The sequence below is a fragment of the Emydura macquarii genome, unplaced genomic scaffold (genome assembly GCF_026122565.2).
Source record: "Emydura macquarii macquarii isolate MOO-44397 ecotype Brisbane River unplaced genomic scaffold, CSIRO-AGI_Emac_v2 contig_2207, whole genome shotgun sequence".
Taxonomy (NCBI): domain Eukaryota; kingdom Metazoa; phylum Chordata; order Testudines; family Chelidae; genus Emydura; species Emydura macquarii.
Window position 1 is genome coordinate 981,479 of NW_027132344.1, and position 22,947 is coordinate 1,004,425.

General features: G+C 39.0%; 1 protein-coding gene across 1 annotated transcript in view; it reads left to right on the forward strand.

Annotated features, from left to right (window-relative positions):
- The window catches only part of OCA2 (OCA2 melanosomal transmembrane protein), a 259,682-nt gene that overhangs the window by 45,377 nt on the left and 191,358 nt on the right, over positions 1-22,947 (forward strand). Inside the window, exons 4-8 of the mRNA XM_067559931.1 lie at positions 3,818-3,875; positions 5,790-5,862; positions 15,723-15,880; positions 17,065-17,147; positions 17,519-17,672. Coding sequence (XP_067416032.1) covers positions 3,818-3,875; positions 5,790-5,862; positions 15,723-15,880; positions 17,065-17,147; positions 17,519-17,672 — 526 coding nt within the window. The remainder of the gene's footprint in view (positions 1-3,817; positions 3,876-5,789; positions 5,863-15,722; positions 15,881-17,064; positions 17,148-17,518; positions 17,673-22,947) is intronic.

Sequence of the window (22,947 nt, forward strand, 5' to 3'; positions counted from 1 at the left end):
TGCAAATGAGTAAAATAACACTCCTTGTTTTGAATCATGTTATACCATCGATTTTTAAGCAAAACATCCCTTTGAAATTCATAGTGAAATCTGGTAAAGATTTATGACGCTTAGTTATTACACACAACCTGTCTTACGTCTCACACTAAATATTATATAGGAAGGGAAAATATGTCTTTATGCCTTTTAAGTTCTTTGTGTCCATTTGTAAGTACACCACAAAATCTTCCACGATATGTTTTGCTGCTTGGATAAACTTCTGCTTACAGAGTATTTAACTACCACTATCTTTGTAAATTCATTTTTTATTATAATTATAATAGCTTTTTATATGTACTGTAATGCAAAATATGGTCAATATAGGTTTGCAGACCTGCAGTTATCTAAAGGCAGATTTTCCACCCTGTTCTGAACAGAACATACACACATTGTATAACGTCTACATTTACTTCTTTCTTGGAGTGTGGGTTTATTGGTAAATTAAATGTTATCAACACAACATGAACTTAAAGCCTAAAACTTTCAATATCGGCATTTCCTAGATTTTAGCTGCAGACCCTTTTGTTCCAGATGCTAGTTCCCTTTGCCCCTTTAGAAACTTCAGCACTTTTTATGTTTTAGTTGCACCTGAATAGTCACACTGCAGCATTGCACAGGGTTCAAATATTTTTGTTACTCAACATAGGCACCTTGCATTCTGTGCCAGTTTCTAGATTCTGCCACTGTGTTACAAAACGTTATTTGGCTAAATCACACAATGTGCTTTGTCTTTGCTCACTACTTCATGTTTGTTTTCCAATTCTAATTGGGGATATTTAAATAACATGGGATTTCCCTATTCTCCATTGTTGTTGAATAAGCAGAGTAGGCTAATTGTATTGGCTACAGTTAGCACAGCTTGGATAGATAATGACAACTATATCAACACTGTTTCTTGCAATATTAGCAGCTTGAGCCAATATTTGATGTTGTTTTAGTCCTGCTTGTTTCCTTTTCTTAATCATTTGCAATACAACATATGTTTACATTCTGGGAAAGTATTATATTTCCCTGTTGGATTTTCTTGTGAAATATTTTGTCATATTGCTGAATATACATAAGGGCCAGATCTTCAGCTAGTATAAATCAACATAGCTCCATTGACGTTAATGGAGCTACTAGCTGAAGACGTGGCTCAAAGTCATTAAGTTTAGAGACAGAGGGGGATATTCTGCCCGGGTTTACATCTCACTGAAGTCCAGTGGGATTGCACTGGGGGTATATAAATCAGCATAGAATCGGGCACAGAATTTATACTTGCATTACTATGCCAGATTAGATTTGTAAAGCAAGGCACAGATTGCTAAATACAGTTAAGTCAAAGGCTGATCATTTCTGGTTTATAAGCTGTTAAAAGCACTGCTTCTGTAATACTAAATGCCAAAAACCAGTCCAAACAAACAACCCTCCACTCCAAATGCTACACTTCATCAATAAAATAACATTTATCAGAAGCTTCTAATTATATCTTGTCAGTTCTTGAGGACGAGTTTCTGTTATTTAAGGACAAGTAGTTATGGACTTCTCAATTAACACCTCTTGATTTCTATTGTATCTTCCAGTGAAGTTGTCATCGTGTTTCTTGTTTCAATAGGAACTGTTGAAACGTAATTTGAAAGCGCAGACTGAAGATTTATCAAATGCATTAAACCTAAAATAATCTGAACAGGGCTTTAATAATTTGTAAAATATTAAAAAATCCTAACAAAATATGTAAATTGTACTGTGTTATTAAGATGTAGAGAATAAACAGTGGGAGAGAGAAACAAAATATATAATTAAAAACATGTACTGGGTGTTCTTCACACATCCTACTTGGTTGGAGCTCACACATATTATCAATCCTGAGGTGCTAGTAATTGCTTTTGTGTCTTAAAATCGGTCATTGCCATCTTGAGTTTCAAACCTTTTTTTGTTCTACAGTTTTTCATTTTTCAATAGCTTGGACTTTGGTGCTTCTAGATGAAAGATTTTAAATAGACTGAACCTGCTTCTCTGTTGCCTTGCAGCTTGGATCACTCTTTAAATTTGCGCAAGGTATATGTAAAATATTGCCATTGTGATTGAGTAGCATGCTATACCCACTTTGCGCTCAGGTTGAACCAGGTGCAAGTGGCTCCACAAGGTAGTAGAAGATATGTTTTCATTGGATATGGTATTTTGTATATTCAATCTTGTCTCTCTGAATGTTCAGATCAGATATAGGCCCCTCACCACTAAAGCTAATGAAAGAAGAAAAATAAAGGGGAGGAAGTTGCTTCTTTTGAATGGTATCAAAGATCTCTGTGGCCACTTACATGGCTTCTAATTTTTCAATCAACAATCTTGATCTTAGAACTTATTTCCACTATGATTCAAACATATCTTCTGAATCTTTTGAAACTTAACTAACTTAGTTTTCTATTAAGCAAATAATTTTCTTGTAATGCAGCTGTTTATAGACCTAGACCCTTCTCAACTCATTCTTCTAGTGTCTTGGAATGTTTTTCTTTTTGCCACCATCAGACTTAAAGCAACCCATTCACTTGGTATTCTATCAGAAAAGCAGTGACATTTTGGAAATTTTTCATGTTTACTTTTAGCTAAAATACTAGGGAGACATCCATGGTTTTAATTAACGGAGAGATTTAAGAGACCAATTACAAAGTAGAACCTATTGCTACTGTAAATATAGAACATAGTGTGACGTAGCAGGGCACAATCCCGACTAGTGGGGGGGGGCCTGTGTCATCCCTGTCCTACAACCTTGGGTGCTTTACAATGCCTTGCTGTAATAGCTGCCATCTGGGCCGCCCACAAACAGCCTTCCAGCCTGCACGCCACACCCTGAGTGTCTGTATGTAACTGCAGCCTGCCAGCTACACCCTGGCTGTCACCCAACGCACCCCCGCAGCCCTTTCCCCAGAAATGTATGTTCTGTATTGCCCAGCCCTCTCCTGGACAGTACAATATATTACATCCTTTATTCTTTTAAGGGAGTAATATGCCATCCTATTATTTTAAATATAGTTACCCAGACACTCCAATTTAAACACACTGGATTAGATAAAAGTAAAAACATGTTTATTAACTACAAAGAGAGAGAGTTTTAAGTGAGTTACAAGTAATGAGGCATAGAAGTTAGAAATGGTTATAAGAAAAATAAAGATAAAATGCTTAACTAGTACCCAACCTAACATACTATATAAGATTCAAGCAAGATTTCTCACCACATGCTTCTGGTGAACTCTTCTAGTTAGGACTCACCCTCCCTTCTGAATCCAGCTTCTGTTTTTCTGTCTTCTTTGGTGTGATGCCAGAGACAGTCGGAGGGGAGGTTGTCTTGGGATGTTCAGGAACTGGTGAAGTTTTAAAAAGATAATTTTACTGTTGATGAACTCCACATCTCTATTCCCTTCTTACAGCTATGGTTTTTATTCAATAACTTTCAGGGTACAAATTAGAAATATTTTGAGTGAGTGATCAAATTTTGGAGAAGTCAGCCCTGACAATGTGCCTCTAATGTAACAAATAGAACATTTTTAGGGCCCAGCCTTGAAGTTCTTATGCAAGGAAATCTCCACTGATGTCAAACGTAGCTTTGTATTTGTAAGGATGACAAGATGGCAATAGATGATTGCATGCATTTTAGTGCGTATATTTGGGACTCTGTGGGGAAAGTGAGTTCTCCAGCTAAACGTGTTTTTTTTTTTTTTAAAGGAAGAAAATTCCTTATGATCAAACACGAATGATGTTTCTTTATAACGTTTCTATAAGGAACATTTTTTTCACCTTTCAGATGCTGCTTAAGATTCCTAAAAGTTTCAACCCTTTTTATCTTCGTAGTTGTGTGCTCTGTAAGTATTGGATTTGCAACATTCTTTCATTTGATAATTTGGAATTACTGTCACTTAAGGCTAAATCCAATTCTGTGGGGGGGAGAGAGAATAAGCAGGCAAAAAGATATACAGAACCTTATGTCCTGCTCAGACAGCACTCTTGTGGGCTAATTAACACTGGCCACATGCTACATACTGTGTCCCCAAGGGAGCATGGAGAGGAGTCAGGTCCATTTGGCTAGCATGTATTTCACTGGCAGGTGCATGATGATTTTGAGCTGGCTCCTCAAATACTCCTTCAAAACTGGGGTCTTCAGAGGGTCAGCTTCTTCCTCTGCCAAAATGTCCATTCTAACTCCTCCACTTCCTCCTCAAACACTCATGAAACTCCTTTCAGTGCGGAAAACCTTGTGTGGGCTCTTTTTGCCTTCCCCAGTGCTAGACTGTGGCTGTCAGTATCACTTCCTTTCAGCTAGCACAGGGAGGGAAGCTGCAGAAGGCTGCACTCTAGCAGCCATTGGGGAAGGCAGAGAAACTGTCCCAGAAATAAAGCAGTGAAGGAGAAAATAGTATATAGCTGCATTTTCCAGACAGTTCCCACAGACCCAGCTCCATTTAAAAAACCTCTCCCATTCTGACTCATACCCTATTTCTAGTTCCTCTCTGTCTGTCTCTATACCCCTTTCCTTTTCCTCCTCTCCCTTTCCTTTAAACTCTGCTCTTTACTTCTTCCTCTTTTGGCTTTCATTGTTCTGATAATCCCCTCTCTTTTCCCCATCCACTGGCTACATTTCTTTTAGTGTCTCTTGCCTGTAAATGCCATGTGTGTGTGCGTTAAACTTCCATCTCCAATCCTTCAATGTGCTCTTTCCCTCCTCTCCTCATGTCCCCTCCTCTAGCTTTTTTCTTTCCACTGCCTCATTCTAGTTCTTTCCTCTCACTCTTTCCCTTACAGGATCCTCATTTTCTCTCCTTCTGGATTCTTTCATGATTGCATCGTTATCCTGGCTTTTCCATCCTTGAGCCATATTAACTCAACTGATCAACAGTGCTGTGTGAGGCAGCCAGCTCCAAAATTAAGTGGCTCCTCTCCTGGCTCTGCTGCTCCCTGCTGTACTATAATGACACAAACCAAACATTTGAAAGGTCGAGGCAGAAACAGAAAGGAGGGAGACACTGCTCCAGAATTCAGTAGCAGTCACAGGGTTCTAGTGGAGGGAAGCTAGAGGCATAGCAGAAGAGGTGGCTGAGGGGCTGTTGCCAGATTACTGCTTTTGACTGCTTGTACAGTCCTAATGGAATCTGTGAACTTTTAGGCTGCAAAGCTCTGCAAGTGTTTTGGAAGGTTGGAATTTATTTGCCTGCCTGCCACAAGGAATCTTTTTCTGGCTGGCAGGATTCCAGTAGCAGAGGACACAATACGCAACATTTATGTTCTCCCTCAGCTGGGGCAGGCTTTGGGCCTTACTTTCCAGACAGTTCCTTAAAACTAGCCTGCAACTTTGTCCTGGGAGACACTTGATTACAATAAACAAAATGTCTGACTTGGCAAGTTTAAACGTGGTGAAGGATTACTCTTCAAAACCACTGACTCTTTTTGTGTGTGTGTCATGCCTGGTTTTAAATTTGGGAAATACCAGGCATTGAAGTTAAATATGCCTGAAAAGTGGGGTGATCAGTTAGCAAGTGTGAAAAATGATGACAGGGTTTGGGGAATAATAGGTGCCTATATAAGGAAAAGCCTCAAATATCAGGACTGTCCCCATAAAATTGGGAAATCTGGTCACCCAACTGAAAATATTACTTTGAATTATGCATTTGTTTTTAAGGTTCAGGAAAGGCCATTTCATATGATATTTCTTGAGACAGACTGGCAAGATAGGTCAACTCTTTAACAATTCAATGTATGATTATGTTTTATGTTTGTCACAGATTTTATTTAGCACTTATCCAGATCAAGGAGCACCCTGGCAAATGTTGGCTGTGTCAGCATTGAAAAGCTACTGTATCCTTTCTCAATTTCTCGTCTTTAATAATCAGGGAGAGCAGTGTGGTTACACTGACGATAAGCTGATCAAAATGGCTGCTTTGCTGATTACCAAGATAGATACTGACAACGATTTATTTCCTCAGTCTGTGATGCTACCTAACTGCCTTTATGGTAGCAAATTAATTGGTTCACAAACCTGTTTCCATAGTAACTTATCCAAATTATAATGAAATGTGTAAAGGCCTGATTTTCCTACTGATTCAATTGGACACCACTTAGCCCCTACTCATGTCTTAAAAAAAGAGCTGAAATGCATAATGAAACCTGTCCACAATATGCAAAATGTAAACAACCAAGGTGTTGAGGTCACAATGAAAAAGCCCAAAACTAGGTCCCCAAAAGATATGACTAGTTTAAATTGGAATTAAAGTTATTCATAATACATTTTAATAACTAATCCTTATCTTAGTTTACCTGTAATATATAATTAATAAGCCAGAAGATGGACAGAATCTTTTTTCTTGTTAATGTCCAGGAAAGTTGTATTTAGAATATGGAAAATGTAAGTGGTGATAGAGTGTTGAGTAGAAACTTTGAGTCCTTGGTGATACTGCTGGAATACTGCTTCCTTTGTTAATAATATGAAGTTGAACTCCCAGTGTGATACTGTGATCAGAAGGACTATCACAATCCTTGGATGCATAAAGAGAGGAATCTTGAGTAGGAGTAGAGAGGTTACTTTACCCCTCTATTTGGCACTGATACGATTGCCACTGGAAAACTGTGTCCAACTCTGCTGTTCACAATTCAAGAAAGATGTTGATAAATTGGGGAGGATTCAGAGAAGAGTCACAAGAATAATTAAGGGATTAGAAACATGCCTTATAGTGCTAGACTTAAGGAGCTCAGTTTATTCGGTTTAACAAAGAGAAGGTTAAAGGGTAACCTGATGACAGCTTATAAGTACCTCCATGGCGAACAAATATTTGATCCTGGGCTCTTCAGTATACCAGAGAAAGGTAGAACATGATCCAGTGGATGGAAGTTGAAGCTAGATAAATACAGACTGGAATAAGGCACACATTTTTAACAGTGGTACATTGGCACCATTGGAACAATTTATCAAGGGTTGTTGGTAGATTCTCCATCACTGACTATTTTAAAATCAAGATTGGATACTTTTCTAAAAAAATGCCTTAGGAATTATTTTGGGGAAGTTCTGTGGTCTGTGTTATGCAGGAGGTCAGACTAAATTGTCCCTTCTGGCCTCGGAAGGGTAGCTATTCAGATATTTCCTGGGAGCACAAATTCTGATCTCTGCCCTCCCCCAGGCAGGGAGCCTGCTCCAATCTCTGCTCCTGACCCCCAGGAACCTGAGGTCCCCTTTTGCCAGGGAGTTTTCCCTCTCTCTTACCAATGCAGTGCATGAGCTGTTGCTGCCAGGCATCCACTTCTCAGTAGACTCTCTTGCGCTTTGCCATACAGGAACAGACTCCTCGTATGCCAGGTCACAACACTATTTGGCCTGGCCGCATCTGTATGGAGGAGCAGCTTGGTCAGATTTGAGTGATGCTGTGACCTCATGCACCAGATCACAATGGCATTCATTGAAATTTCGCTCAGTTGCCCCACTGTCTGGACAGAGGGCTGGCCGGGTCAAACTTCAGTGATATTGCAACAGCATAGGATGTTCTGGACTGCTGCAGCAGCAGCTGTACTGATGTACGAGGGGACCATTGCTTAAAAATGGCTGGAGCATCTACCCCTCCAGCTCCCCCACTTCACGCCTACGGAAATTTGAGCAAGTGCCAAAACCTTGAGGGGAGGGGGCATTCATTTCCCCCCTCCGGACATCTCTAATTGGCACCCCTGCTTGGAACCTATGGGAGAAAAAGAAATGTAATTTGAGGCTTCTATTACTACTAATGTGAGCTTTTCATTATAAAGGACCATTTAGTGAATGGCTAAATGCACCAATATTCTGGTGTTGAATCTGAGTTTTTAATAGCTTGAAATCTAAGTATTAGACTAGGGAATTAACATCTACAGACGACAGACTGAAAGATTAATAAGCACTGACAGGCTTGCAAGTAATAAATGGTGTCAGGTATTTTGTTCCTGTTGAATTCTACTGAAGAGGCCATGCTTTGGAATGATCACATTTCCTCTGTATTATTATTATTATTTACCATATTATTTCTATCATGCTACTGATGTAAATGGTGCTTTAGGGATCAGTAAGACAGGTCTCTGCACTGAGTTTGTGTGTCCCACTAGAGAGTAGGTGCTCTGTGTCTGGCCTACAGATGATGAGGATCTGTTATAGATCTCCACCAAAGAGCCTGACTGTGATGGGATGCCTTTCCCCTTAAGGGCCTGGAGCCCTGTTCAATTAGTCCCACCTATGCCATAATTAGCTGCCTACAGCTAGGGGGTAAGATAATTGGGGTCAGGTGACAGCGTGATTAACACCTGAGCCTCGTAAAAATGCGAGAGAACTCAGAGGGAGGAACTGCAGGGACCAAGTTGGGCTCCTGTGAAAAACCCTGAAGTAGGGTGTGGAAAGACTCCAGGGTCAGGGCTCTATCCCAGAGCTGGGAAGCAGAAAAGGTAGCCCAGAGGGATTGAGGGGCCTACAGGGAAAACAGCCAGCAGTCAGCACTCTATCCTAGAGCAGAGAGACTTAAAAGTAGCCCAGAAATGGCTGGGAACTGAGCCCATAGGATGGCTGAAGATGCACCCAAACAAGAAGGAAGAACCTTTTATTTGTGTGAAATTTTGCCACCCTAGAAAGGGATTGAACTCTGAGAGTGACATAGCCAGAGGACTGAGACACAGAAAGAAAACCCAGGTGAGGGGAAATTGAGGCAAGGACCATCTCTAGAGCCAGGCTTGGCCAGCAAGGGATGCTACGAGGCAGCTATGTCTGTGATACTGGCTCTTTAGGTCAAGCTGTAGAGACTCCTGTTTTGGGCTGTAGAGGTCCCTGATTTAATCCCTGATGGCAACCATGGCACATTTTTCAATTTAATACCTGGTGTTGTGTGAATCAGAAGCATATAGCCCTGTCCTCCTCTCCTGGGTGCATCTCCCATTGATGCCTGTACTCATGTAAAAGTCTGATCTTGTGTGGAGCTTGCCATCTCAAAAGGTCAGCCTCTATGTAAGAGCAAAATTTGCCCACTTCCAAAGGTTAGTAGGAAGAGAACCATGAGTCCAGATACAGAACTTCTCTTTCTATATTTGACTCTGTCATCTTCTGTGTTTGGAAAGGGCAGAGATCAATAAAAAATAACAATTCAGGTCTGACAGGAAGGTCTATGCAGGCACCACCAATGCAGCTAATGTGAAATTAAATGTGCTATAGAGAAATAGAAGAAAGAGCTAAACTTTCTGAAAGTTTTGAAAGCAATATATACCGTATTTCCCCATGTATAAGACGCACCTTTTTTCGAAAAATTTGGGGTCTAAAAACTGGGTGCGTCTTATACAGTGGTACTTACCCCAGGGCCGGGTGGTATGTGCGCCGCCGCTGCCGCCGAATGGGTCCTTCCTCCCACCCCTGCGAAGCTTTGCCGGTGATGTACCGTAATACATTTTTTTTCAAATTTCAGGCCCCAAAATTAAGGTGCGTCTTATACATGGGAGCATCTTATACATGGGGATATACGGTAGCTGATCTGGGGATGCAGGCTTATACACTCTAGAGATGGTTGGAAAACTTCAATGAAAAAACATTTTCCGTGAAAAACCAAGAATTTGGAAACATTTTCATGCCAAAAGAAGTGATACCCTTCTTTCTTCTTTCCGTTTTGTATGTTTTCCATTCTTCTAGCTTCAGTAAGATGTTTGTGGTTGTCCCTGTCATGCCCACTATCTCTCAGCATCAGAATTAGTTTTGTTGGAGCAGCCCTTCCCATCTCTGACAGTAAGAGCTATTTCTGCTGGGATGGATATCCTCCAATTTTCATTTTACCTATCGCTACCTCTTTTTCATCTTCTCTCCCACCTTCTCTATCTTTCTATTGTTCCTCGCCTGGGTTAACTCTGGTTATCTCTCTTCCCATCGTCTTTTGTGTCCCTTATTCTGCATTGCTGCTTCTCTTTGCTTTTGCCCATGTCACTGAGACACTTCTGGCATACAACACTCAGGCGGCTTGGATGCAGTTGTCAAAAGCAATGCCAGAAAACCCACCCCCTCCAGTGAATTGAGAGATTTTCCATGTCTGTAGGATTTGCTTTAGTACTATTTTGATCACAAATGCATTTGATTTCTAAACTGGATCTGATCCAAATTCAGTGGATTAAATATAATTTTCCAAAATGTTGGTGGTGTTATTCCTTTTTTTTTTTTTTTTTTAAATATCATTTGTGACTTATTGGCTTAAAAGCTCATTTGTTCAGGTGTTCTGTGCCAGTGCATTTCATCAGGCCCTCTTTTGCAGGAGGCAAGGCTCAGTACACTGTTATTGCAAACATTTTCAAATCTTTGAATGAAAGGCAGGTGCGTGCAAAGTATCAATAATTAATAAGAAGATACACCTTTGGGAACTGGATTATAAAAATACCAGAAAAGATACCTCATTTTGTTAACAAAACCCAATTCTCCTAAGTTTAGGGGGTGAATATTCCTAATACACAAAGATTTTTGGTCTACTGTGACTGCACAGTCATCAATACTCCCCAATGATCTGAGTTCATTAATTAGATAACCATGAAATACCAAGAGATGTATTTCTCCTATAATGAAAATAATTTTTGGTTTTGTAGAATGTTCTGAAATGTTAGGTGTTCTCCACATTCATTACTGTGCTTCGCTTCATGCTGTGTTTCTAATAACTTCTGCCCTGTTCTATGCGAAATTTTATGTTGTACAGGCAATGGAAAACAGAGAGCTGGAGCAAATCAATGCACCATAATAGAGCTAGGGTTTCTGAAATGAAAAAGTAATTGGGATTCTTTTTATGCTGAAGAGATTTGTGCAATCCAACCATATACCACCTCCCCCTCATTTAAAGAAGAGTCTGTGTTTCTTTGACATATGCTTACTTTTACCTTGTCTTGTGTATTACAATTATCCTTAGTTAAGCCTCTCTCCTTAACTAGAAATATTTGGCTCCTATAAGAAAAGTGTTGCAGGTAATAACTTCTCCACCTTCCTTTGCACTGCAATCCTGAGATTCCTTCAAATTCTTCCAAACATTGAGCCACTTCTTTCCCACAAGACCTCACATTTAGCTTTTCGAGCTTTGCTCTGCTGATGGCAGCATCGATTACCTGCTTGTCCTCTTCCCCTTCAAGCACCTATGTACTTTCTCTTGTGCCAATGCTTGCGGTGGTTTGGGGAAACTCCCAGTCAGACTCAGTAATGCCATTTCCTTGTCCTCCAAATTGCCCCTCAAAATTCACCTCTTCTGTAACTGCACTCTAATAATGATGAAGCAGATGGCGAGTTGTGATTACTGCCCCTGACTAGCTAAGAACTGTGCATATCTGATTATTTTTTGTTACCTACATTTCCCACCCTGATTTGTCTCATCCACTTATGTCTTATCTTTTAGATTGTAAGCTCTTTGGAGCAGGGACTGTCATTTACTATGTGTTGGTTCAATACCCAGCACATGAGGCCTCAACTTGGTTGGTGTCTTGGTGCTACCACAGTATAAATACTAACAATATCTAAGGCTCATCCTGTAGCTAAACAGATCTGGATGAGGCTCAGTTCAAGGAAATTCAGAGCTATCCCTTAATTTGGCCAATAAGATACGATGCCTAAGTATTTCTGGTCAGTGAATTTCAGCAAAACTATTTAGATTTTTTCAGTGTATGGGTGGTAGGTGACATTAAAAAAAAAGATATAAACTAATGTCAAGGAAAAAGAAGTGAGAGAAGTTGAGGATGTTAGTTACCAGGATTATGGCTGAAAGTAAATGAATTTTGAGACCTCAATTGAATGATCACTGCAACTACTTCTGTCATGGAGTAGGCAGAGGTCATTATAAAACCTTTTAATCATAATGCCATGAAGAGCTGGGGACAGATGTTCATCAGTAATATTAAAAAGGGTTTTTCCTTTCCCTGAACAACAACAAAACAACTAACCAACCAACCCCTTCTCCCGATTCTGAGAAGCAAAGTATTTGCCTGAATTTAATTTGTTCCCCTCTCTTAGGGAAGTTCCAAAACAATAGACTCTTCTTTTAGGGAGGAATAGTCATATCAACTGATTAAAAAATCCCATTGCATCTCTAATCTTGTATGTCTTTTTGGGTGTTTTATTGCCATGGCTCTATTTAATCAGTACACTTCTCATCATTTCCTGTTCCAGAATTTTAAATGTCCCCTTGTACTCATTCATACTGTGTGCAAGGTACCAAGCTCTCTAGCTCTGATCCAGCAAAAAGACTTAGGCATATGCTTAATGCCAGGCACGTACCCAAGTGCTTTGCTGGATTGGGGCCAGAGTGCCCAGCACACTGCAGGATCAAACCCTAAATGCGCTAATAGTACAAATATTAGGCAAGGAGTGGGCTGTGAACTTTAAAAAAATGGAAGCCTCCAAGGTTACATTTCCCTCCATCCCCCAAGAAACCTCCTACTCGTAGCTGCCCTTCATTCATCTCTCCCCCAACATCCCTGATATCTCCTCTTGAGGCGCACCCAGATAATGGGCCTTCACTTCTGCTTTCGGGGGGTGGTCATTGCTGACCATTGCTCCCATCTTTGGTCTCTGTAGAATGGTTCATCTGGAAAGTTGCCTCCCTTCCAATCCAAGGTCTTTTCTGAGATGAGAAGAGGCCTAATTCCCCATACCAGGCTTTTGCTGTATCCAATTCTTTACTCAGCTGAGGGTCAGTAGCTCATGTGGCAAGGGAAGTCTCAGGGTTTCCCTAACAACTAAATGCTAAGGAGTGAAACCGCAGAGTTCCTAGCATGCAGTTACTTTGGAACCCCTTAGGTCTCCTGATGCACTTTGCTAAACATTAAGGGATGCCTTCTGGGCTTAGTGCACTTCTAGCCATGGTTAGAGGAGAGGGGATGTGTGTATGTGGATGATGTAGGAGTCAGGACACTTCCTGTACTCCCAGAAAAACTCTGGGATTCCTGGTGTGTTCATTGATGGTAGAAAGTGGGGCAGGTGGTCTGCAGGCTGAAATTCCCTGAAGATTTCAAAGAGGGAAGATGACTTGGCTTCCCTTCCCTGCAGTGAAAAAGATAGAGTCTTGGGACTTGTTGGGTGGAAAGTAAATGACCAGTTTCCCCTATTGGGAAAACTTCCTCTCTTCAGGTGCACAAAAAGTGAACCTTGAACCTAGGCTCAGTGTGAGTTGGGTCTTTCTCTGCAAATATTTTGTACATCTCTTTGGTTTGATAAGCTTATGAAATGAAACCAATAAGCAATACATTGAAATCATTAAGATGAACAGACATCGTTAAAATAAGACCTGTGAAAATGATCCCATTTTGACTCATAGAAGCATGGCTGTAGTTTTCCACAGTGCTTTGAGAACATCAGATTCCACTTTAGATACAGGCTATGATGTGCAGTGACATAATAGTGGCAAAAAGACGAGATTCTTAATATTGTTTGGAAGGAGGTGATGAAGGACCTTCTTGCTTGGGCTTTTTCTTACGGATGCACATATGAGCAGACACAAATGAAAAATAAAGCTATGTAGGAATGAACTATTTTGTATGAAGGCACCACTGTGTGTAGCTTGAAAGTAAGTTTTCCTTTTTCTTATGACTTGAAATTATCTTTGTAGTAGCTTCTGATGTGTCATCTGTATAATTACAGGATTTATGCTAGATGCATTGTGTGAAAAGAAGCTGCCATAATTATAGGCACCTGAAGCTTTTTTAAAGAAATAAATTATCGGCTGCACTCATAATGGTGTACAGGCTTTCAAAGATGCCCCAAGTTATGAGGTTAATGAGAGGTCAGCAAGCCTTTTGAAGGACAATAATTAATGCCTCTCGTTAGAGCTGTTGATGTGGTTTCAATGAAGATTTGTGTCATTGTTCTGGGATCTGGAAATTGTGACAACAAGCCACCCAGCAATGGAAGAGAAATATAATATCAAGTTTGCTAGGGACAGCATGTGAATTTTCCTGTTTGGGATTTGCTTAAAGAAACATCTGTTGACTCCCTCATTGGTGCGCTGTATTTTTTTTAAATAGTCACTGTCATCTTGTGTAATTATCCCTTTTAAACAAATTTAAAATAAATGTTTGCATGAATTCATTGCTTGTGAGATGTTCTGACAGGTCTGGAGCCTGCAGTCCCCTTTCCTTAAATCAGGGTACAGCCTGGACACTGCATGCTTCCTCATTATGCACTGGTAATATACCTCAACCCTGACCTGGAGAGAGCTATTTTTTTGGCCTGAGAGAGTGGTTCAATGTCCATGCCCATTCAGCCTTTCTGCTGAGAACTAATGAGTGTGCAACATTTTAATTCTCTTTCAAGATGTAGGAACTTCAAATATCAAAACAAAACATTGTGTATTGAAGCAGTAAGAGTGTGGTCAACCTGAGATAACCATTTAAAAGTGGGATAAAGTGCTGTCCTGTAGGTATTCAAACTAGTAAGAGTACTTTCATAAGTTCCATGATTTAAGTGGGACTTAATGATGTGCTTAAATGTAAGTATGTGCTTTGCTGAATCAAGGCCTCAGTGCTGAAAATTCATAAGTGAAATTGTGAAAAAGTTAATATTTTTCCAGCTTAGTTACATTAACATGGTAGCATGCTATTTGCGCTATTTCCCTTCCCCTTCCTTATGTATCCTAACATTTTGTTTGCTGCACGTTGAATATGCATCGTTATTGAGTGGTCCAAGTGTTGCTCAAGTCAACATTTGCCAGCACTAGTGCACAAAACTACCTCCTGCTGAAGATGCCAGCAGGGATTTCAAATGTGTCGTTGGAGGCAGCCATACCTAGTGGTTAGAGCCAGAGTCCACAGTCATGGGACAGGACTCAAGAATCAGCTGGGTCAGGATTCCAGAAGGTCAGAAGCAGGAGAGAAAGTGGAAAGCAGAACCATGATTTGGGAACCAGAGTCAGGCTGGGTTAGGATACCAGGGGGTCAGAGTCAGGAGACAAACTGTACATCAGGAACCACAATTCACATGTCAGGAGTCAAGCTGCGTTGGGGTGCCAGGAAATCAAGCTGGGGAAGTAGGATCAGGGAGTAGGAAGCACAAAGGCACTCACTCCCGAGCAAGATGGAAAGCAGTTTTTCAGACAGCTACCCATTCCTGCTACTGGCTTAAGTAGGGCCAGTGGGTCAATCAGCCACTCTGTGCCTCTGCTAATCAGACCTCAAGGGAGAAGCATCACCCTGGGGTGGGGCTTCATGGGTCTCCAGTAAGCTATTGCTAGGAGACTGGTAGGTGGAGGGTTGGAGTGTGACTTTTCCATGAGCCTTCCAGGCCTGGGTTCAAGAGCTCTGGGTCATGACACCCATAATTGGTGGAAATGTTGTTGTTGTAAATTCCTTACAATATTGACTTCCTTTTCATTTAGTTGCAGGCATACAGCAACAAAACAACCTTTAAATTAAATTGAAAGGAGTAGGGATACAGTTTCCTCTTACACCCACTGATCCCAACCACTCCAGAAGTGGGTTTCTAGAACTACAGTTTTTAAAAAACATTGCTACCTCTGGCAACTGCGGTTCACAGAGTGGGAATCTTTTTACATAAATTTTGTTCTGAGGATAATTTCTATTGCATTTGAGACTGCTGCATATTGACACTTCTGTATATGAGTTAAGTAATATACTTAATTTTAGTATATATAATTTCAGCATAATATATATTCCTACATAATTACCACTGGAAGTTGAACCCTTAACGGGTTTTCCATCAGCTGTGAATGTTACAGATTTTCGTGAATCTGCTCTGCTGAAGTTAGAACTAGGAGGACCTTTTGTAGCAGATGTGGTTGATCGGTGGTCAGAGGAATACATAGTAGTGCAAATTGCGCAGATAGAAGACCCTGGATCTAGAAGGAGACGTCAGCAGCAGGTGATGGTTTTAGCACATCATTCTCTTTGGAAATTTTGTTTCATGTCCTTTTTCGTGATTCCTTTATTTTACTGATATTGGTTATTTCCATCAACATTACATGGATTTTTGGTTTTGCCATGAAATGTATGTTGATGTTGGCATTAGCTATGTTATTAGTAAATACTAAAATTACATTTTATCTTGACTTTACAACGTTGCATTTAACCTCTCTCTTGGGAACTTAGTGAGATCTGGGGACAATTTCCTCTGACTTGACACTTAACATACAAGTACCTTTGTCTAAAAAGAAATCAAATTAGTGAAATTTGGTTTGAGGGTTTTTGGATGAAAGAAGTACATGAGAAAACAGACTTAAGGTGCTTTTTTCACTTATGCAAACAAATTTTACAAAAAAACAAGATGATTCATTGAAGGGAGAGAAGGCTCAGAGCGCTACAAAGTTTATTAATGTGTCTTTGCATGTGTAATCCACGAAAAATAAAAATAAGCAACATAGTTTAAAAAATAACGATGACCACAGACACTTTTGTTTGTGATTTTGTATATATGGGTGGCCTGTGATTTCTTGTAGCATCTCATCTTGGGATAGCCAGAATACAGTTTGCTCCAGCCCACCTGCCTCTTCCTGGATGCTTCCCTGGATTGCATCCTACACTGGGGTGGGGGCCAGTAGCTAAAAATTGCATGTTTTGATTTATGCCACCCCAGGATTTCTTTTCCCAAGGTATCCACAGCTGGGTGTTTGACTGCTTTCTGTATTCTTTGAGCTGATATTCTGAGATGGGGGACAGAGCAGGAATGAGGGATCTGGGCCACAATTTTTAACTGAACGTTGTCTTTTTAAATCCTTTTGGCTCAAAAGAAAGAGAATCTCTGCACCCACATTTGAAATCCATTTTCCAGTATGCATTCAGATAACTTGACCATATTAGTGTGCAGTATTGTATAATGTTGCAGAAGCTGTTTTTTCTGAGTTCTTTATAGTCATTTCTCTGTCTGAAGAACCAAATTCTGGCTGCATTTTCCATTGGTCAATGATCTCCATACATCTGGATCTATACTAGAATTTGGACTCAAATGTGTAGACAACAAAATAAAAATTTGTAGAAAAATTGAACAGTGCCATGCATCACTTCTGCTGATCTTTAATTACTGATGTTGTTAAATTGACTACCTTTCAGGTCTTATACAACTGGACTCTACCTTTAAATTCAAGACGAAATGAGCAAGTTATCACAACTAGAACCTTTGAGATCCTTAGCAGGTTGGTAGAAACCAATTGAAATAATAGTTTGTATAAACTGATAGACTTGAATGCTATGAAAATATATTTAATTTTCTTTAAACAAAACTCCTAAATTTCATCATTTTATAATCCTTCAGACTAGCAGTAAAACATAAACTTTCCTAGTTTTTTTTTTTTTTAAATAGTTACAATACCAGTCATCCTATCCATTTCTTGGACTTAAATTACATTTCAAGACATGGCATCTACAATTTGGTTTTCAAGTATTGTAAAAGTTGCTTTACAGTTTTTATTATAACTAATGAAACAATTTGACAGTATTTTAAAAAAATATAATGGTTCCCATTTCATTGTGTAAGGAAACAGAACTTTTCTTTTTTTTCCTACAGTAATGCAATCTCCATAAACATTCAAGCTTTTCTACAGGAGTCTGAAATTGTTCCTCTCTCCATGAAGCACCAATACCTTCATGCAAATATAGAGACACAAGTAACAATTGCATCAGTCATCTTAGCAGGCGTTTATGTGCTTATCATATTGGAGGTAAGCCACTGTATGCACTTGTGTGTGTGTGTTTGTATCATTTTTGGCAGTTAATATACTTTCTGAAACTGAATCTGAATCCTTCCAGCACTGTCAGACATTGCTGAGGGCACACGCAAGAATCTCAAAATGCTGGAGGAAATTGGAATGAATGGCAACTGGTCCTAGTAGGTTATTACTAACTGCATCCATAGAATTTGACAGTTCTTGGTTATTTCTCTCTATAGGGATCTTGAGGTATTTCCATTATATTTTTATGGGGTTATGACAAAATCAGCCTGGTAGATAAGATCTCAATTCAAAAGCAAATAACTCACACACGTTTAAAAATCACTTTGGTCGTTCCCTTCTCTAAGACACCTCAAAACAAAGTAGAATTCTTTTGCACGTATAAAAGATTAAAGTAAACATTACTTTTATTTTTAAAACAATGACAGTTTGACATTTCTATAGTGCATCCTTTAGGGAAGAAGGAGAGGATTTGAGTTAATATGAGGGAAGTCAAGGAATTAAGAACTATAAACATCTATTCCAAGGCTGCTAGATATCCAAGTTAACTCAAAAATCTTGTATCATGACTCAAGATGGTAGACTCATAAGAAGTGGTAAAGGATTTATTTTTTTCCATTAAACAAGTCTTTCCTGGATTTTAAATAACAATATGAATATGCTATAGCTAAAAGATGAGACCTAGGGAATAATTCCTTCTTCATTTACACCACTTTTATATTGGTGGAAGTCCATTAACTTCAACTGAGTTGCATTTGATTTTCTCTGGTGCAGGTAAGAGGAGAATCAAGTCCATGAAGTAGCTCATAATGGCAGTGTCTGGTTTGCTGATTATTTTTCCCTATCCATCATCATGATCTTTTTCATATTGTTACTCATCAAAATGCTAAATAAGATAAGGAATGCCTTTCTTCCAATCCAATTTCAATAACAGAGACAGGTGGTTGACAGATGGTTAAAAGTTTAGATTATTCACTTCAGGAATGGAAATTTATTTATGAGGCTAAATCTGGGTCTGTGTACTATAGATGTATCATCTCTCAACACACTAAGTGTGAAGGGGGATGGTATATTGGATTTTGATTTAAAGGCATGTATATATGCAGCACATCATTGAAATAACCTTAATACATTTGAATACAGCTTTTATTCTCCAGAACGTATGCTGTCTTTAGCAATTGCAAAAACAGTAGGTTTTGAATGTGTGTGCTGACTGAAGTTTTTTGTGTGCACGTTTGCAAGTTAGGGGCTACTTGTGAAGAATTCACAAGTCATTACAGCCAACAAAATTTTCAAGGACTGAAACTGCAGGCACTAGATCAATAAGCCTGGAAATGTACACGTTTGTATTGTTTTCAAGAGAAATGTTTTAAATAATTGTAGCTGATTTATTTTTGCTAAAATATTAAAGGACAATGTCTCATCTCAGAAGTGTGCTTCAGTGGAACTACTTCTGCAGATTCAAGGGTAGAAACAACAATAAAAAACTGATTTTTTTATGTCATATTTCCTTTTTAATGGACTTTTTATTCTGTACTGGAGTTTAAAAAAACGTAAAGTTCTTAGTATATGAGCAGTTCGCTGCCTTCAAAATGGTATTTATTCTATGGGCAAACATGACAAACAGAAACATTTAAATGACAGAAATCAAAGAGGACCATAATCAACATTCCAGCAGAATATGATGATTGTCTGGGCTCCCCATGAATCACTTGCAGAATGTGAGTGATAGAATTGATAAACTGGGTATTAGTGACTTACCTTATATCCGGCATTTAAAACTGTGGCTTCTGGAATAGTGATTTACCAGTACTTAGTGCTCTGCTGTTTTGTTCTCGCTGTCAGAGAAATCAATTCCCAGCATCACAGGTATTAATCTCACTGCTTTCCATTTTCTATGTTGATGCTGCTTTTCATTTTTCTGTCTTTCCCTTTCCCTTTGTTTTACTCATGACCATTTACTATTTTCTGGTCTGTTTAATTCATTTTTATAGCCTTCTGTTTTGATTCATTGTGCACTTTTAAAATATTTATCTTTTGAATTTGCATTTAAAGAAAAGCAAGATGACTTCTTTAGTATGGTATAAGGGAGTGAATTACCTTTGTTCAAGGACTATGCAACATATTGCAACTGACCAATAGCATTTAACATGAATAGGAAAAGCCAAGTTAGAGAAGCAGCTAGGTAAGGATTAGCTATTTACATGGTTACATTAATTTATTCCCACATCTGGGAGCTCTGGGAAGGGAGGCCAATGCGGCCCAAACTCTATCCAGTTTCTGTCATGAATGGAAGTTTGGATAAAGATCCAAAATTTCAAAAGCTTGTCTAAAACTCTGAACCATCCCTTCTTGTCAGTCTGAACACAAGACCATCTTCCTCACCAAGTACGAGTTTTTTCCATCTTGTCATATTCTGTAGCAGATCCTTTATGAGAAGCTCACACTCCCAAGAATCCTCTCTCATTCTGATGGCCCTTTCTTAGAGTCATAGAATCATCAGATTAGAAGGGACACAAAGGTCATCTAGTCTACCCCCCCCGCCAAGATGCAGGAGCTGTTGTGCCTAAACCATCCAAGACAGATGGCTATCCAGCCTGCTTTTGAAAACCTCCAGAGAAGGAGCTTCCACGACTTCCTGAGGCAGTTTGTTCCATTGTCCTTCTGTTCTTACAGTCAGGAAGTTTTTCCTGAGATTTAATCTACATCTGTTATAATGAAGTTTGAACCCATTGCCTCTTGTCCTGCCCTCTGTGGCAAGAGAGAACAACTTTTCTCTATCTTTTTTTTGGCAGCCTTTCAAGTATTTGAAGACTGCTATCATGTCCCCCTTTAATTGCCTCTTGTCCAAACTAAATATACCCAGTTCCCTCAGCCTTTGCTCCTACGGCTTGCATTCCATCCCTTTAGTCTTTGTCACTCGCCTCTGGTTCCTTTCCAGTTTATCTACATCTTTCCTATACTGCGTTGACCAAAATTGGACACAGTACTCCACCTGAGGCCTAACCAATGCTGATTAGAGTGGTACTATCAGCTCCCATGATTTACATAATTTGCCCCTGTTAATGCAACCTAAAATTGCATTTGCTTTTTTTTTTTTTTTTTTTGTGCAACAGCATTGCATTGTTGACTCATGTTGAGATTATAATTCACCACAACTCCCAGAGCCTATTCAGTAGTGCTGCTGCTAAGCTAGTTATCCCCCATTCTGTATTTGTGCCTTTGGTTTTTCTTCTCTAGGTGTTTCCCCTTACATTGTCTTTGCTGTCTTCTTCCCAAGTTCTGCTACCATCAGCCACTCATTAACTATGGCAGGACCCTGCTGGCTTCACCATTGTGCAGTAGGCTCTGCTGCACTCATTCTTCATCAGTTTGACAAATATCTTTGACTTTCCTGAAGGTGCTTAACAACAGAAACAACAAAAAAAAGGTTATTCAAGGGGATGGGATAAGTTTGGTCTGGTTCTCATTTTGCCTAGCCAATGGTGTTCTGATGAACTAAAATATTCAAAATAAAAAACTTAAGTGCATTGTCAAAGTACATGATCCTCACTCCAAACCATATTCTTGTGAATTTCGCACCAGAGACCAAATTCTGCTCTATTACAGCATTGTAAATCTGTGTTGACCTCAAAGGGGAGTTACTTTGGATTCACAATGGTTGTCGTGCAAGTAGAAGTTGTACTGCACTGCGGTAGAAATCATGCTGTCTGTTAGATCTGCTGCTCTTCAGGCAAGGCATTAAGTCATTATACCTATTTGTAGTCAGCTTCTTAAAGACATTTTAAGCATTATTTATTTTTAAATTGCAATAAAAGTAAGGATGGAGTCATTGGTAGCATCCTGCATAAGCAAAAAGCCCCCAAACCAAGCAAAAAGCCCTCAAACCAAACAAAAACAACCCCCACCTCCACAAAAACCCACCCCAAGCAGTCTCCCTTAAAAGGAAAATCACCTTCACAATCATTTTGCTTTTATTGGACTCTACTATATTTATCACATACATCCAAGTTGTTCTAGCATATAACCTTTTTGTCCCTTCATGAGTTGGCATTCTACACCTCTATGCTTAGATCTATTTTCTTTCTGTGGCTATTTCACCTTCATTTTCTGTTTGAAGTCTCCTGTATTCGTGTGACCATCCTTTCCTTCAATAACTTTACATTGATTTTTTTAAAGTTGGTTTTTCCTCAAATATTGAACAGTTACCTCTGTGTATTTGGAGTTTCTGTTGCTTTTATTTTAACAAAATAGCTCCTGTTTTAATTTCTTCCTCTCTTGGTCTTTTCATTTGCAGATCATACTTACCCTTGTTACATTTCATATTTTGAACTTTGGTACTCATTTATATTTTGTGCGTGTGCGTGCGTGCGTGTGCGTGTGTGTGTGTGAACTCTGCACTTTTTTATGATGTGTGGAATTAAAGTAAAAGGCTTATATCATGATATAGAATTGTTGACAAGTATAGAGTGTTTTATTTGGTTGTACTCCACCTCTATTGTATAGGAAATCAAAGCAAATGTATGTTTAAAAAGAATAATGTGTATTAGGTTTAACTATATTTTTATTCTCATATTCACCCTCTGTGATCCCTTCATGATTGATAAGTGATACAGAAGAGTTGAGACATAAATAAGTTTGATGTTGGTGTATGAAGATATTTGTAATGCGATATAGACATCTGAAATATTGAATTGATGTTGATTTTTGATTCAAAGGAATCACACTGAGAATGTAGTTCACTATGTAGTCCAAGACACACACATTTTTTAGAATTAAGGTTGTGTGTATATTGCCCATAAAATACTTATGGAACATTTAAAAAATTCATAGGTAAGGATTCAGCAAAGAAATATGACAAAGTCCTACTTCCAGTTGAAAGAGTCAATCAGAATAATTGATGCTAAGTGCAATGAAATCCTGATAACTTATTACATTTGTTTACTGAAAAGTTGTCTTGACTTTGGATCAATCATAATACTTAAATCTCTGTTCTATACCCATTTGTCTTTCAATTACCTTTTCAGTTAACCCGTTAGTCTATTTCTGTAATTAAAATAATTAATTCTACCACATTAACTCAAATTCAATAAATGCTAAAACGTTATTTTTAGAGCTACATCATATGCCAGTAAAATGAGCAAGTATAGAATCTTATTCTGATCCCATTGTTTGCTTCAACTTGTGGCGCTGGTAAAACATCTTTGAGTTTTGCCCTTCTGTCCTTATATACTAATATTTCACAATTGCTAATATTCTGGTTACC